We start from the raw sequence: 14,436 nt of genomic DNA on the forward strand, positions 1-14,436 counted from the left end.
TGCTTAAAGTGAATATCTCATGTATTTAATTTGAGTTTCATTAATTAGATTTAAGACTGTAAAAGAGAAATAATGTTTGTTTGTTGTTTTGTTTTTTTAAATGTAGATATAAATTTTGTATTATTAACATTTTCCATATTGGAGGCACACAGTTCCTTCCTATATTACTGTATTGACAGTACAGCAGAGTATGTGTGTGTGTTTATGGCAGCTGAAATGAATGGGAGTAAATTGACAGAGAAAAGTCATAGATTATTACAATGTCCAGGAAGTATAGCCCCCTCCCCAGGGACCAGAGAATGACAGAAATTATGCATACAGAACCTTATCTGTGTGCATAGTGTTGCTATCCTGCCTTATTTAGGAGCTGTCATGATTTTTTTTCCCCTCTATCTAATGATAATGAGATGACTCTGCTCATTGTAACCCAATCTACAGGGTGGGCCATTTATATGGATACACCTAAATAAAATGGGAATGGTTGGTGATATTAACTTCCTGTTTGTGGCACATTAGTATATGGGAGGGGGGAAACTTTTCAAACTGGGTGTTGACAATGGCGGCCATTTTGAAGTCGGACATTTTGTATCCAACTTTAGTTTTTTCAATGGGAAGAGGGTCATGTGACACATCAAACGTATCGAGAATTTCACAAGAAAAACAATGGTGTGCTTGGTTTTAACGTTACTTTATTCTTTCATGAGTTATTTACAAGTTTCTGACCACTTATAAAATGTGTTCAAAGTGCTGCCCATTGTGTTGGATTGTCAATGCAACCCTCTTCTCCCACTCTTCACACACTGATAGCAACACTGCAGAAGAAATGCTAGCACAGGCTTCCAGTATCCGTAGTTTCAGTTGCTGCACATCTCGTATCTTCACAGCATAGACAATTGCCTTCAGATGACTCCAAAGATAAAAGTCTAAGGGGATCAGATCGGGAGGCATTTCTTCTGCGGTGTTGCTATCAGTGTGTGAAGAGTGGGAGAAGAGGGTTGCATTGACAATCCAACACAATGGGCAGCACTTTGAACACATTGGACAGCGTCATACAGAAAACATTACACCGCCCACAGTGAAAATAAAATGTAACCTCCTATTTGGCTATTAGAGCCACGTTAGCATATGCATAAATATGAACATAACTTTTAAAATAAGAAATTTTTTTTTTTTTTTAAACAAATCACACTGTAGTTATCAGCAGCAAAGTGCCTATTAGATTATTTAGGAGATAGGGAATTAATACATTGTTGACAGAGTTTTGTTTAGTTAGAAATGGTTAGGTGATTCCTCAAATAATGGGGTAACTATACTGTATTTTATGTTTATATTTGCAAAGAAGTGTATTATCATATTAACCACCCTGGTGTCCGCTGTGTATTACAGCTGACACCTCACACTAACGTCCAGGAACAGAGAGAACTCTGATCCTGGCCGTTTAACTACTTAGATGCCACGGTCAATAGTGACTGCGGCAGCTAAGCTTTTAGACAGTGGAGACGGCACGCTCCGACAGCCTATAGGCCCCTCCCCGCGACATGATTACTGGGTCACCGATGGTTGTCATGGCAGCCCGGGGGCCTAATGAAGGCCCCCAGGACTGCCTTCTTTCTGCCCTTGTTAACAGGATCACTGGTTCAAATCCATTAGGGGGACTAATTTAAAGTGTTAAAAAGTGTTAAATAAAGTTTTTACTAGTGTAAAAAAATACCCTTTTCCCATTTTTCCTCAAAAGTAATGTCAAATATAAAACAATAAACAAAATTGGTAAAGCCACATCTGTAAAGTCTGAACTATTACATTATAACATTATTTAACATGCACGCTGAACGCCGTAAAAAAAATGTAAATGCCAGAATCACTGTTTTTATTGTCACCTCAGCTCTAAAAAAAAATAAGAAGTGATTAAAGAGTCGTATGCACCAATAAATTTTATAATAAACTACAGCTCTTCCCACAAAAAGTAAGCCCTAAGGCCTCATGCACACGACCGTAGTGTTTATCTGGTCCGCAAATTCCAGGACCGTGTTCCGTGAAATGTCCTCCGCAGTTCATCCGTATGTAATCCGCAGTTCATCCGTATGTAATCCGCAAAATGCAGATAAAAAAAAAAAACCTAGGTAAAACAGGATGACGACAGAACTCATTCCCGGTCGTCGCCTAGCAACACTTCCGCAAATCTGCAAACTGCGGTTGACACACGGAGGAGTACCCGCATTTTCCACGGGCCCATTGACTTCTATGGGCATGTCCGCATCGAATTTGCGGCCCGTAATAAGACATGTCCTGAGTTTGTGCGGCACGGATTTGCGGACAAGCGGGGACCCGTGAAAACACGGATAGTGTGTATGGGCCCATAGAAATGAATGGGTACGCAATTCTCCCGTGGATTTTCGGGGGAATTGCGGACGCAAAAACACGTTCGTGTGCATGGGGCCTAACACTGCTCAATTGACAAAAAAAAAAAAAGTTATGGCTTTCAGAATGTGGCGACGTAGAACATTTTTTTCTGTTAACAAATAATTTTTGGTATGTAAAAGTAGAAAAACACAAAAAAAAAAAATATGGTATTGCCTTAATCGCATTGACCAGCAAAATAAAGTTAAGTTGTGATTTTACCGCACAGTGAAAGCCATAAAAACGAAACCCCCAAAAAATGGCGGAATCAGTTTTTTCCAATTCCATCCAACAATTTTTTTTTTTCAGTTTCCCAGTACATTATATTATGCTTTAAATAGTACCAATTGAAACTACAACTCCTCCATTTAACGCCGGACACAAAGTTCTCCGCGCGCCGCGTTAAATTGATTTCTGGACTTTTTTGAGCAGTACAATTATTCTATTTTTTTTCTTTCAATAAGTTATAGTTCTAGAGCATTGTATGTTTGACAGTTTTCAGCATCACATTTTGATGCTAAAATATATTTCAGTTTTTCAAACAAATGGGAACATAGATAAGGGACAGGTCCCAGCAGCAGTATTCCAAGAGAGGAAGCACAATTGGTTAATATGGAAATCTATTATCCAAAATTATAAAGTGGGAAGACTTGGGATTCAGGAATGTGCCGTTTTCTAGATGACCAATGTTATTTGCAACAACTTGTAGGCCAATGCTCAATCTAGTAGCCATAAACACACAGGACTAGACATCAATTGTTATAATATGGATAAGTACATTAATAAATCTTCTCTTTTTACAACCAACCACACAAATAACAGAATGATACCTAATGCCCCTCTGTCTAATGTCTACTGCTGAGAGGTTCAGCATCAGGGAATGTGTAGTCCTCCTTTAGTCTACAGATATCTCTGTATAGGGCAAGATTACTGAATTTGTGGGGAGCAAAAAACAGTCCACTGCGTTTGTAAAAGGGGTTTCCAACAATTCAATTTTTAAGATGTGAATAAGATATAAAAGTTTGACTAATGTGCCTCACAGTCACTTTCATTAAACTCAGTGGGTGTCTGGAGACCCTCTCATGAGAACACTAATTGACATGGCATGTAAAGTTAAAGGGAAACTCTGATGCAAACTAGTGTTTTCCATTGTATGTATTCATTAATGAGTCCTTCAAACTCCTAATGAATATGAATCAGTTTAGGTGGCCTAGCAACCTAGCAACCAGAGAATGTGACCACACTGAATCTGCATGGGTTGTTCTAGATTCAGAATAGTCACTTTTATATAGGGTATGGGAGCTAGCGGAGGAGGTAAATCAAGAGTAGCAGTGTCTCACTGCGAGAGATAATAAGAATAAATAAAAAAATCACAAATGTTTAATTAAGCTTTTTACGTATGATATGTTTAACTAATGTAGTAACCTATTATTTTCAATAGAGTCAAATACAATAAAGAACCCTTCAGATTTATACCCATAGATATGTTTGATGTTTGGGTTTTTTTCATTAAGTTTTAAACCCAGCAATTTTAGTAACACACAAAATCAGACTAAAAACAATTTACCTTTTTTTTTTAGTATCCTCACGAAGTGAACGGAGCACCCCTGTACCTTTATGAAGTGGCCACAGAATCAGTATGTGAATCTGCAGCACGACTTCTCTTCATGAGCATTAAATGGGCAAAGAGTGTGCCCGCTTTCTCCACTTTGTCTTTACAAGATCAGGTGAGAGCAAAATACATCTTTATTGTCCTTTGTTTGCATTCTTTCTTTTATGCTATTTCTTGCTTGGCTTTGCTTATATTTAACATTCTCTTTTTGACCATCATTTACTCACGTTAAACTAAATTGTAAAACTAGAAAAGGATAAAAAGTTTGTTTGTATGCAGAAACCCAATCTAAATACTGTAAATGTACCATATGCCGGGTTAAGTAAACTATCAGAATTTAAATTATGGTAAGCCACCAGAATTTGGATTCAGGTCGCCATTTTTGAACAGCACCTCTAACCCGTGCTCATTCTTATAATAATTTCTGTAGGATAAACTTTAAAGAAGAAAAAGCACAAACTCTGAAATTTTGAAATTCCCAAATGAAATAAAGCAAAAGTAATGCAGAATGTGTTTTTGCTCTTTGGCCAGATTTAAAGAGGCTCTGTCACCAGATTCTCAAATCCCTATCTCCTATTGCATGTGATCGGCGCTGCAATGTAGATAACAGTAACGCTTTGTTTTTTTTTTTAAAACATTCATTTTTGGCCAAGTTATGAGCTATTTTATATTTATGCAAATGAGCTTTGAAATGGACAACTGGGCGTGTTTACTGTAAAACAGCCGAAAATAAGCTGTGTGAACATACCCTAAAGCATTCGCCCCATCCCCCTACTTTTAATATTTAATTACACTGCGTATTATCCCACATATAACAGCTTTATATAGACTGTGTTGTTCTTCCGATCCTTATTATTTGTCTCCTTAAATGAGAAATTTTGTACTTTAGTGCCAATTTAGTTCGGAGGGGAACTATTATAGATAGTCTTGTCTGATCTCCACAGCACAGTGGATCCTCAGTATCATTAACAAAACATAATTGAGGTAAAATATTCAGCTATAAAGAGTTCTAAAGAGCCAAGCAAAGGGAACTAAGAGCGGTATGCATGGCTGATGTACTTGTAAACCTATCATTCATATATTATGTGGCAGCTGATGCTCCTGGAAGATGCGTGGAGAGAGCTATTTGTTCTGGGAATAGCACAATGGGCCATCCCGGTTGATGCAAGCACGCTACTGGCTGTATCTGGTAAGGACTGCTCAATTTAATGACTTTGTTGTAAAAATTAACATTAAAATACATTGCTGGGAATATGAACAACATGTGAAGAATAACAAATCCCATGTGAACAATAGACCATACCTGTCATTTATAAATCTATATTTAAATGCAAATAATGTTGTCTTGTTGTATTCATAACTGCTTGTATCTTCATTGAAATGCTAATCACTGTATTTGTTATCATCCAAAGGAGTACTTTATTATCATTTTCATAAAAATCTACGCGGAAATAGTTTATACCAGGCTGGCAGATACATGTTAAGTGGAAGAGATTTGCTGGGGATTAGAAATGAAAGGTATGAAAACTATACATTTAGATATGTTTTAATTTCAGGCATGAACAACGATAACACGGATTCTCAGAAGTTGAATAAAATCATAGCTGAAATACAGTCATTGCAGGAAGTGGTGGCGCGATTTCGACAACTTCGACTAGACGCTACTGAGTTTGCCTGTCTCAAATGCATTGTCACTTTTAAGGCTGGTACGTTGCTAATGGTTTGTATATGACTAGATCAAATATGTGACGATATGGTATAAGTGCATCTACAATAGTACCGTAAATTATTTTTATTTTGTCCTTTTGCCTATATACTAAATAGGCATCTGCATTAGGCAGAATCCTTCTAGATCCAACCATGTTAGCCTTAGCAATACAAAGGTGATATGTTTAATGAATTATGGTAATTTTATGGAATTAGTTAGATGTTAGCTATTGCTATTGTAAGCAAATTTTGCATATGGTTTGGTCATTTATAAGCCATTAATGTCATTGTTACAGTACAGTGTTATTTTAAATTCTTTTATAGTTGAAATAACTATAGGGGGTTTGGAGGTTGAATCCGCACATAGGCCCTGGGGACTAAGATGCTGGAATTCTCCTCTGCCATGTAAAAGGAGACCAGTACTATACATGGCATGTTCAAGTTGGGGACCCCATTATAGATTTTGTATAGGGGCCATATGTTTCAAGTTACGCCTTTGCCTCCAAATAACTTACACAAACTAAATGCAACCATTTTGTGGCAAGACAAATATTTATGAAAATGTAATCAGAATACTAGTCACAAAACGGAATTAAAGTGAAGGTTTAACCCCTTAACAAGCGCCAATATGCCTTTTCACGACAGCCGTTAAGGGTACTTATGCCAGGGCGCCGCCTTTTCACGGCGCTCTGACAGAAGCCCGGCACGGGTGTCCTGTGCCTTCTAAAGCGGGTGTCTGGAGGTCTAAAGACAGTCGGGCAACTGCTCTAATAGGCGACATCGATTTCAACATCGATCTCACCCGTTTAACCCCTTAGATGAGGATGCTCCCTCTCTCACCCCATCGGCACCCTGCAATTGCAATCGCAGTGTGCCAAAGGCTTCTAAGGCAGCCGGGGGCCTAACAAAGGTCCCCAGGTCTGCCTGTAGTGGATGCCTGCTAGGCCATGCCTGCTAGGCCATGCCTGAGGCATGACCTAGCAGGTGCCTGTCCGTTTTACACTGACAGGGAATAATACTCTGCAATACAGAAGTATTGCAGTGTATTATAAAAGCGATCAGAAGATCGCATAGTGAAGTCCCCTAGTGGGACTAAAAATAAAGTAATCAAAAAGTTTAATAAAGTTTTTAATAAATAAATAAAAATCACAAATAAAATAAATGAAAAACTCACTTTTTCCCTTATAAAATACTTTAATATGAGAAAACATATATATTTTTTTAAAACATTACACATATTGGGTATCGCCATGTCCGTAATGACCCCACCTATAAAGCGATTATGTTATTTAACCCGCTCAGTGAACACAGTAAAAAATAAAATAACAAACAATGCCAGAATTTCTGTTTTCTGTTCATGCTGCCTCCAAAAAAATTTGATAAAAAGTGATCAAAAAGCTGCATGTACTCAAAAATGGTACCAATAAAAACTAGAAGTCGTTCCGCAAAAAACAAGCCCTCATACAGCTGCATCGGCGTAAAAATAAAACAAGAATTTTGAAAAATAAAAGTGTTTTTACTGTGTAAAAGTAGTAAAACATACAAAATCGATATAAATTTGGTATCGCCACAATCGTAATGACCCACTGAATAAATGTTTTATGTTATTTATACCAGACAGTAAACTGCGTAAATCTAAGACACAAAAAAAGAGTGGCAAAATGTATGGTTTTTTTCCATTACCCCCCAAAAAAGTTAACAAAAGTTAATTAATAAATTATATGTACCCCAACATGGTGCTATTAAAAAATACAACTTGTCCCGCTAAAAACAAGACCTTATACAGATACGTTGATGCAAAAATTAAAAAAGTTATAACTCTTGGAATGCGATGATGGGAAAACGTAAAAAATAGCTTGCTCATAAAGGTCTAAAATAGGCTGGTCACTAAGAGGTTAAGAAAACCGTACTAGGCTGGTTTCACACCCATATAACAGTAACAACACCTGCAAATTCAATTCCTTAGATCACCATAGAACCCTAAGGAGGAACACTCCAGGAAAGACTGATACCATGTGTTATGTCTAATGTAGGGTCTGAGGATTTGGGATTCACAGGGAGAATACATCACCCATCACACTCTGCACTAGGCATTATACATCAGTTCTGCCCGGGGTGTTCATTTAATTGGGCTTTTTGTCAGTGATGTCCCCAATTCTTAGAAAACTGATAAGGTGCATAGTAGCTCAGTTTATACAGTGGATGTCATAACTTTGTATGTAGCAGTTTGCTAAATGTATGCCCATCAAATGGCGTATGGATTCAACATGGCCTATATTACAGTTCTGTTTTCAAGTTTCTTTATATGATTATACATTTTAATAACTTGTCGTATTAACAACACAATAGAGACAATATGAATTACTGGATTGCAATATTTTGTGACTGTTGCGGTACCGGCGGTGTTACTGTATACTAATCGCTTGTTATTCTTTCAGTACCTACACATAGTGGCTCTGAATTAAGAAGTTTCAGGAATGCTGCGGCCATTGCAGCCTTGCAAGATGAAGCTCAGCTCACCCTCAACAGTTACATACATACCAGGTAACTAAATAACCTTCAAGCTTAAAGTGAATGTCCACCCTTGAACATCATTTTGAAGTTTTGTTCTACAACCCCTTCCAGCCAGACAGTTTTTCGATTTTCAATTTCGGTTTTCCTCCTAGCCCTGCAGGAGCCATACCTCTTTTATTTTTCCGTCGACATAGCCGTATTGAGGGATGAGTTTTAGGTTTTAATGGTGCTATTTAATGTACTCTATAATGTACTGAGTAACTTTTAGAAAAAATGTTTTGGGGTGGAATAGAAAAAAACGACAACAGTTCCTGCATTGTTTTTTGGGGTTTATTTTTACTGTATTCTTTGTGCAATAAAATTATATGTTAACTTTATTCTGCGGGTAAATACGATTACGGCGATACCAAATGTATATTTTTTTTTATGTTTTACTACTTTTAGAAAATAAAAACTATTTGTTATAAAAAACATATTTGAACCTTTTTTTAAATTTTCTGTCGCTGACGCTTTGTGAGGATTTAATTATTGCTGGGCGAGCTGTAGTTATTAGTACCATTTTGGGGTGTATACAACTTTTTGCTCACTTTTTATTCAATTTTTTTGGAAGTCATAGTGACCAAAAGATAGCAATTCTGGCGTCCTTTTTTGTTTTTACAGTGTTCACCACGCAGGATGATTAACATCATATTGTAATAGTTCAGATCATTATGAATGCCATTGCCAATTATGTTTATTTTTCTATTGTTTACATAATTTTAACCCCTTAAGGACACGGCCAATTTCCCTCTTTGCATCCTGACGCTCATAACTTTTTTATCTTTTGTGCGACGTAGTTGTATGAGACTTTGGTTTTTGCCGGACGAGTTGTACTTTATGTAGGTAGCATTTTTTGGTACAAATACATTATCGTTTAATTCATATAAATGTTTATTTTGGCAAAAATGCACTAATAAAGCACTTCCGCTGCAGTTTTAATTTTTTTTTTTATACACCATACACCGATCATCATAAATAATGTTATACCTTTGTTGTTTAGGTTGTTACAGTCGTGGCGATACCAAATATGTCTATATTATTTCATGTTTTGGGACTTATATTTTAAAAAGTTTATTTATTGTAAAAAAAAAATTGTCTTTCTGTGTATTTTTTTTTATCCAACGTTATTTATTTATTTTTTACATTAATTTAACTTTTTTTTTTTAATCCCTTAAAGGGATTTTCATTTTTCATTTTTTAACTGTAATGTATTGGCATATATCTATATGCCAGTACATTAGCCTGTGTACTGGGACAGGCAGTTGTTATGGCATACCTCAGTATGCCCTAACAACAAGAAATATGGTCAGACAGCCCTGGGGTCCTTCAATGGACCCTGGTCTGTCTGGCCATACAAGTTATGGGCTTTGATCGCGTCACAGGGATTTTCTGTGATGCGATCAAAGGGCAGTCCTTGAACGCCGCGATCAGCTTTCATCGTGGCATTCAAGTGGTTAACGGCAGAGAGATGTTTCTTCTCTCTCCGCCGTTACAGCGGGCCGTGGCTGTGTATTACAGCCGTTGCCCGTCTCCCGATCGCGCGCGGACACGGCTGTCACACAGGACGAGAATGCTCATCCTAATGCGCAAAGTACCCGCCGCTCAGGACGAGCATTCTCGTCCTGTGTTGACAACCAGTTAAGGAAGAAATGGTAAAATTATTTTTTTTAAACTGAATAATTTTTGTAACTGTTTTTTTACTTTTTTTGTAGTCCTACTAGATCCTACTAATCCTTAGATAGCTTGCACAATATACTGCAATGAATATGTATTGCAGTATATTGTGCCCTTTGCATCTCTGCTTAATAGGAGGACCAACATGGCAGACCTTGGGTACTTCATTTGGCCCCTGGCTGCCATGACAACCCATTGGAGTCACAGTGGGTGGGGGGGCATTGGTGTGACAGAGACGATCCCTTCCTCTGCCTGAATTCTAAGCGTCTTTTTTGGGGCATACCATTTTAGACACATTTATCAATGTAATGTACCAAAAACAACAAATGTATGTGACCATTAGGTGATCTTGGCTTTGTAGAAAGGGGTATGTAGCTTAAAATCATGGTTTAAAGTAAGCCAACCAAAAGGTTATATAAAGTTAGGGAGAAGTGTCTAAACATGCGCCAAATTTATCATCCGGCATGAGCCACTGTGATTAATTTGGTGCATCTAGTCTAATTCTTAGCTGTCTAAATTTAAATGGACACTAACTTATTAAATTACTTAGGCTGATCTAATAGTATACCTGATATATGTAAACTTTGTAATTTACTGTTAAAGGTTATTAGTTTTATACATGCAAATTCTGTGTGAAGTTTCTGCCACTGGGTGTCTCCCTTCCTGTAATCTGCTGTCTACCCCCTGTTGTCAAGTAAAATTAGTCTCCAGTTACAGAGCAGAGTAGAAGGACCGTAGAAAGTGGGGCTGTGTCTCTTCACAGCTTGCCCATAGAAGTCTTTGAAGAGGGGAGGGGGAAGTAGAAGGAGGAAGCAGGGAAAGAAAGACACACACATTGCTGTCCATAGATGCCAGGAGATAGAAGAGCAGGATTTTTCTCTTCTCTGTGTGCTGTGCATGGAAGACATGATGGCAGTTAGGCTCAACCCACTAGCTCTGGAAAGACTGAAAATTATAGAGCCTGCAGAAAAAATTGCTCATAAAAAATGCAGAATACAAGACATATTATGGCCGGAAATAGTGGAGGAAGAATAACTTTTACATACATACGACAGCTTATTCTGAAAAGTCAACTGAAAAGTTAGTGTCACGTAGGGTGTGTGGACCCACTGGGCCGTACCGCCTTGACGGTATGGCAGCTGGCCAACAGGATACTAGTCAAAGTCAATAGTTCGAATAGGTGTACCTGTGGTAACTTCAGACAGTAGCAAGATAGGCTTAGATGGGACCTCGGCAGCAGGCAGACACCAGGCGTGGTGTAACAAGGCAGGTGTAGTACTCAGCACAACATGACTCCAACTCTAAATAGCACTTGGACCAGAATAACAGGGGATACAGGATACAGGTAGCTGGAACGGGAACACTGGGAACTGGAAAACACTTAAGGGACCATTTGCAGAGACGGACATAAGTAAACGACAACGCTCAGGTAATGCAGGAAGGGGCAGAGCCCTTCTTATAGTCCAGAGTGTTCATGGGCTAATTTGGGTATCTAATTCAGGTGCACCCTATGAGACACAGCAGAGTGAAGCGGAAGTGAGCGCTGATGTCTCCTGAGGAGGAGATGCGGTCAGTAAACCTGACAGCCCGCGGCCATGGGTGTTACAGTTAGTGTACAGTATTAGTAAATCTGCCCCATTATTGTTTTGAAAATGGGTTGCTCACATAACTGTGAGCTTTGACTGCTTTGGACATTATCTACTTGTTAGAAGGGTCACTTGACAATAGGTAGATCACAAACAGGGTAACATCAATGGCTATACACCAGTATTATGGTGTATAATTTGCAACGTTTTGTCAATTTATGCCACCTCCTCCGCTTTCCAAAAATATTGAAATTCACTATGATTTACGCCACAAAGTGGAGTAAATTGTAGTGGAAATCTACATCAACTCGTAGATGGCGTAGATTTCCCTTTCTGGCGCATGGACCGCCGGAAATGCACCTAATTTATTAAGAAACATGCTCCTCTTAATAAATTAGGTAATTTTTACTCCAGCGCTCTTTGTATGAAAGTGTGTTTCTCCTGGTACACCCAGCAAACTGCTGAAATCTTTGGGGAAACCTAGCAGTAAACATGCAGCGCCACCACAGTGGAAATAAAGCACTACACAGAATCTATTCAAATGAATGGGTTGTCTGTGTAATGCAGGACAGGACATGTCATCCAGACTGATAGATGCTTTCTATAGCCGCTCTCCACTCAGTTCCAGAGATGAAGTTCCTGAACAGAGGACCCCCTCCATTAACTCGGAAATCCCTGATGGAGTATATGAAAATAATTTTTCTAAATTGGACAACCCCAAGCTCTTTCGTGTGATGAGACCTGCACTTGGCTAAGCAACACATTTTCAGGATTGGTTTTATATGTATATATATATATATATATATATATATATATATATATATATATATATATATATATATAAGACAACTTATTAGAGGATTTTAGACAACTTTTATATAGTTTTTTATTAAAAAATGTTTTTACTTTTTGAGATACAGCTTCTATCATGTATACATAGAAGCAGTATCTTGCGCTCAAACCCGAATCCGTGTGGTCAGTGGGACTGCCGGCTTCAGTGACAGCGGGTCACGCAGGATCCAGCTGTTATCGATAACAATGAACTTAGATGTGATCGATAATAGCTGGGTCCTGCGTGTCGGAGACACGCAGGACCTGCTGTCACTGAAGCTGGCAGTCCTGCTGACCTGACGGATTCGGATTTGAGCACAAGATACAGCTTCTATGTATTCCGTATACATAGAAGCTGTATCTCAAAAAGTAAAATTTTTTTTTAATACAAAACAATTACAAAGTTGTCTAAAATCCTCGAATACGCTGTTTTATTTAAAAAATTTGCTCAAAGGTTTACGTAGCCTATAACAGTGAAAGGTTCTGTAACTTTCTAATATACTTTGTGTTTCAATTCCTGTTTGTTTAAACAAAAAAGGAAAATCTCTTTAAGGCAAAATATTAATTTCCAATAGTAGCAAACATACCATTTTTTTTTAAATTAAATTCAGGAGAAGTAGATGATATATATTTTTCTCATTCGATTAATCAGCATTTGTTTTCCTTGTATGTGTTCCACAGATATCCTACACAGCCCTGTCGGTTTGGGAAACTTCTACTGCTCCTACCAGCTTTACGGTCTATAAGCCCATCCACGATAGAAGAAGTTTTTTTCAAGAAAACTATTGGCAATGTTCCTATCACACGGCTTCTATCAGATATGTATAAATCCAGTGATATTTAACCTGGACGACCAACCTGAAGAGCATACACTTATACAGAAGACTGACTACAGGCAACTGCACTACTAAGGAATACGATTCAAGGACACAATCATTGTGGAGAATTTACCTTGGTCAAAAATAGCCATCATATTGATGTGCATGCTATCAAACTCTAATCTGCCACATGATGTAGTCAGTGCTGTTTTCCCTATAAATCCAGGGGTAAAAGATGACTTTCAAGTACCTTCAAAAGTCCTGTTACATAGAAATACAGTGTTTTGTCACGAACATAGTTAACCTTCCATAGTAATGTCCACAGTGCACAAGAACCTGAAACCAGCCCTTCAAGAAGTATGTGTAAAGGACATATTTAATAGGATTGATGGATGTATTACAATACATCTATATGTTATACGGATAATGTTGGACCACATCATCACAATCACTGGAAACATCTATTCTGGATGCCCAATAATCTTCTATACATAAAACTGTCACTCATCGTAAAGTGTATGTTCACCTGTGAGATCCATTTTACAGTTTACAAATAAATATAATCTACATAAAAGGTTCATCAACTTTATAAATACACAGTATTACTTATATTACAGTCTGTATTATATCTAAGAGCCGCTTTCTGCTGTTGTCAATGGAAACAGTCAATATGCTAGTTGTCAGACACATCTTATCGGAGTTCCTAAAATAGAGAGGGGCAGCTTGTATTTTCTATATCAGATTACTGTAAAGTGTCTGGTGTACAGACAAAATTTCCCAGAATATAAATCACTAGAGAAAGTTCTGTGTAGACATTGAGCCAGCAAGGAATGCTTGGAGATTTGAGCTTTGGAACCTGCAGCTCTGCACTATAATACGGTAACCAGGGATCTGTATTTAATAAGTATTACAACGTATTTACAAAGTTACTGAACTATTTATGTTGATTTATTCTACAGGGTGGGCCATTTATATGGATACACCTAAATAAAATGGGAATGGTTGGTGATATTAACTTCCTGTTTGTGGCACATTGGTATATGGGAGGGGGGAAACTTTTCAAGCTGGGTGTTGACCATGGCGGCCATTTTGAAGTCGGACATTTTGTATCCAACTTTAGTTTTTTCAATGGGAAGAGGGTCATGTGACACATCAAACGTATCGAAAATTTCACAAGAAAAACAATGGTGTGCTTGGTTTTAACGTTGCTTTAATCTTTCATGAGTTATTTATGTCATTATGGGTGTCAGGTCCGAGC

At 37.8% G+C, this 14,436-nt stretch overlaps 1 protein-coding gene across 1 annotated transcript in view; it reads left to right on the plus strand.

Annotated features, from left to right (window-relative positions):
• Positions 1 to 14,180, plus strand: part of NR2E1 (nuclear receptor subfamily 2 group E member 1) — a 38,450-nt gene extending 24,270 nt beyond the window's left edge. Inside the window, exons 5-9 of the mRNA XM_075864215.1 lie at positions 3,978 to 4,124; positions 5,102 to 5,198; positions 5,566 to 5,715; positions 8,155 to 8,260; positions 13,042 to 14,180. Coding sequence (XP_075720330.1) covers positions 3,978 to 4,124; positions 5,102 to 5,198; positions 5,566 to 5,715; positions 8,155 to 8,260; positions 13,042 to 13,204 — 663 coding nt within the window. The 3' untranslated portion in view covers positions 13,205 to 14,180. The remainder of the gene's footprint in view (positions 1 to 3,977; positions 4,125 to 5,101; positions 5,199 to 5,565; positions 5,716 to 8,154; positions 8,261 to 13,041) is intronic.
• Positions 14,181 to 14,436: the final 256 nt, after the last annotated feature.

The sequence above is a fragment of the Rhinoderma darwinii genome, chromosome 4, assembly GCF_050947455.1.
Source record: "Rhinoderma darwinii isolate aRhiDar2 chromosome 4, aRhiDar2.hap1, whole genome shotgun sequence".
Classification (NCBI taxonomy): domain Eukaryota; kingdom Metazoa; phylum Chordata; class Amphibia; order Anura; family Rhinodermatidae; genus Rhinoderma; species Rhinoderma darwinii.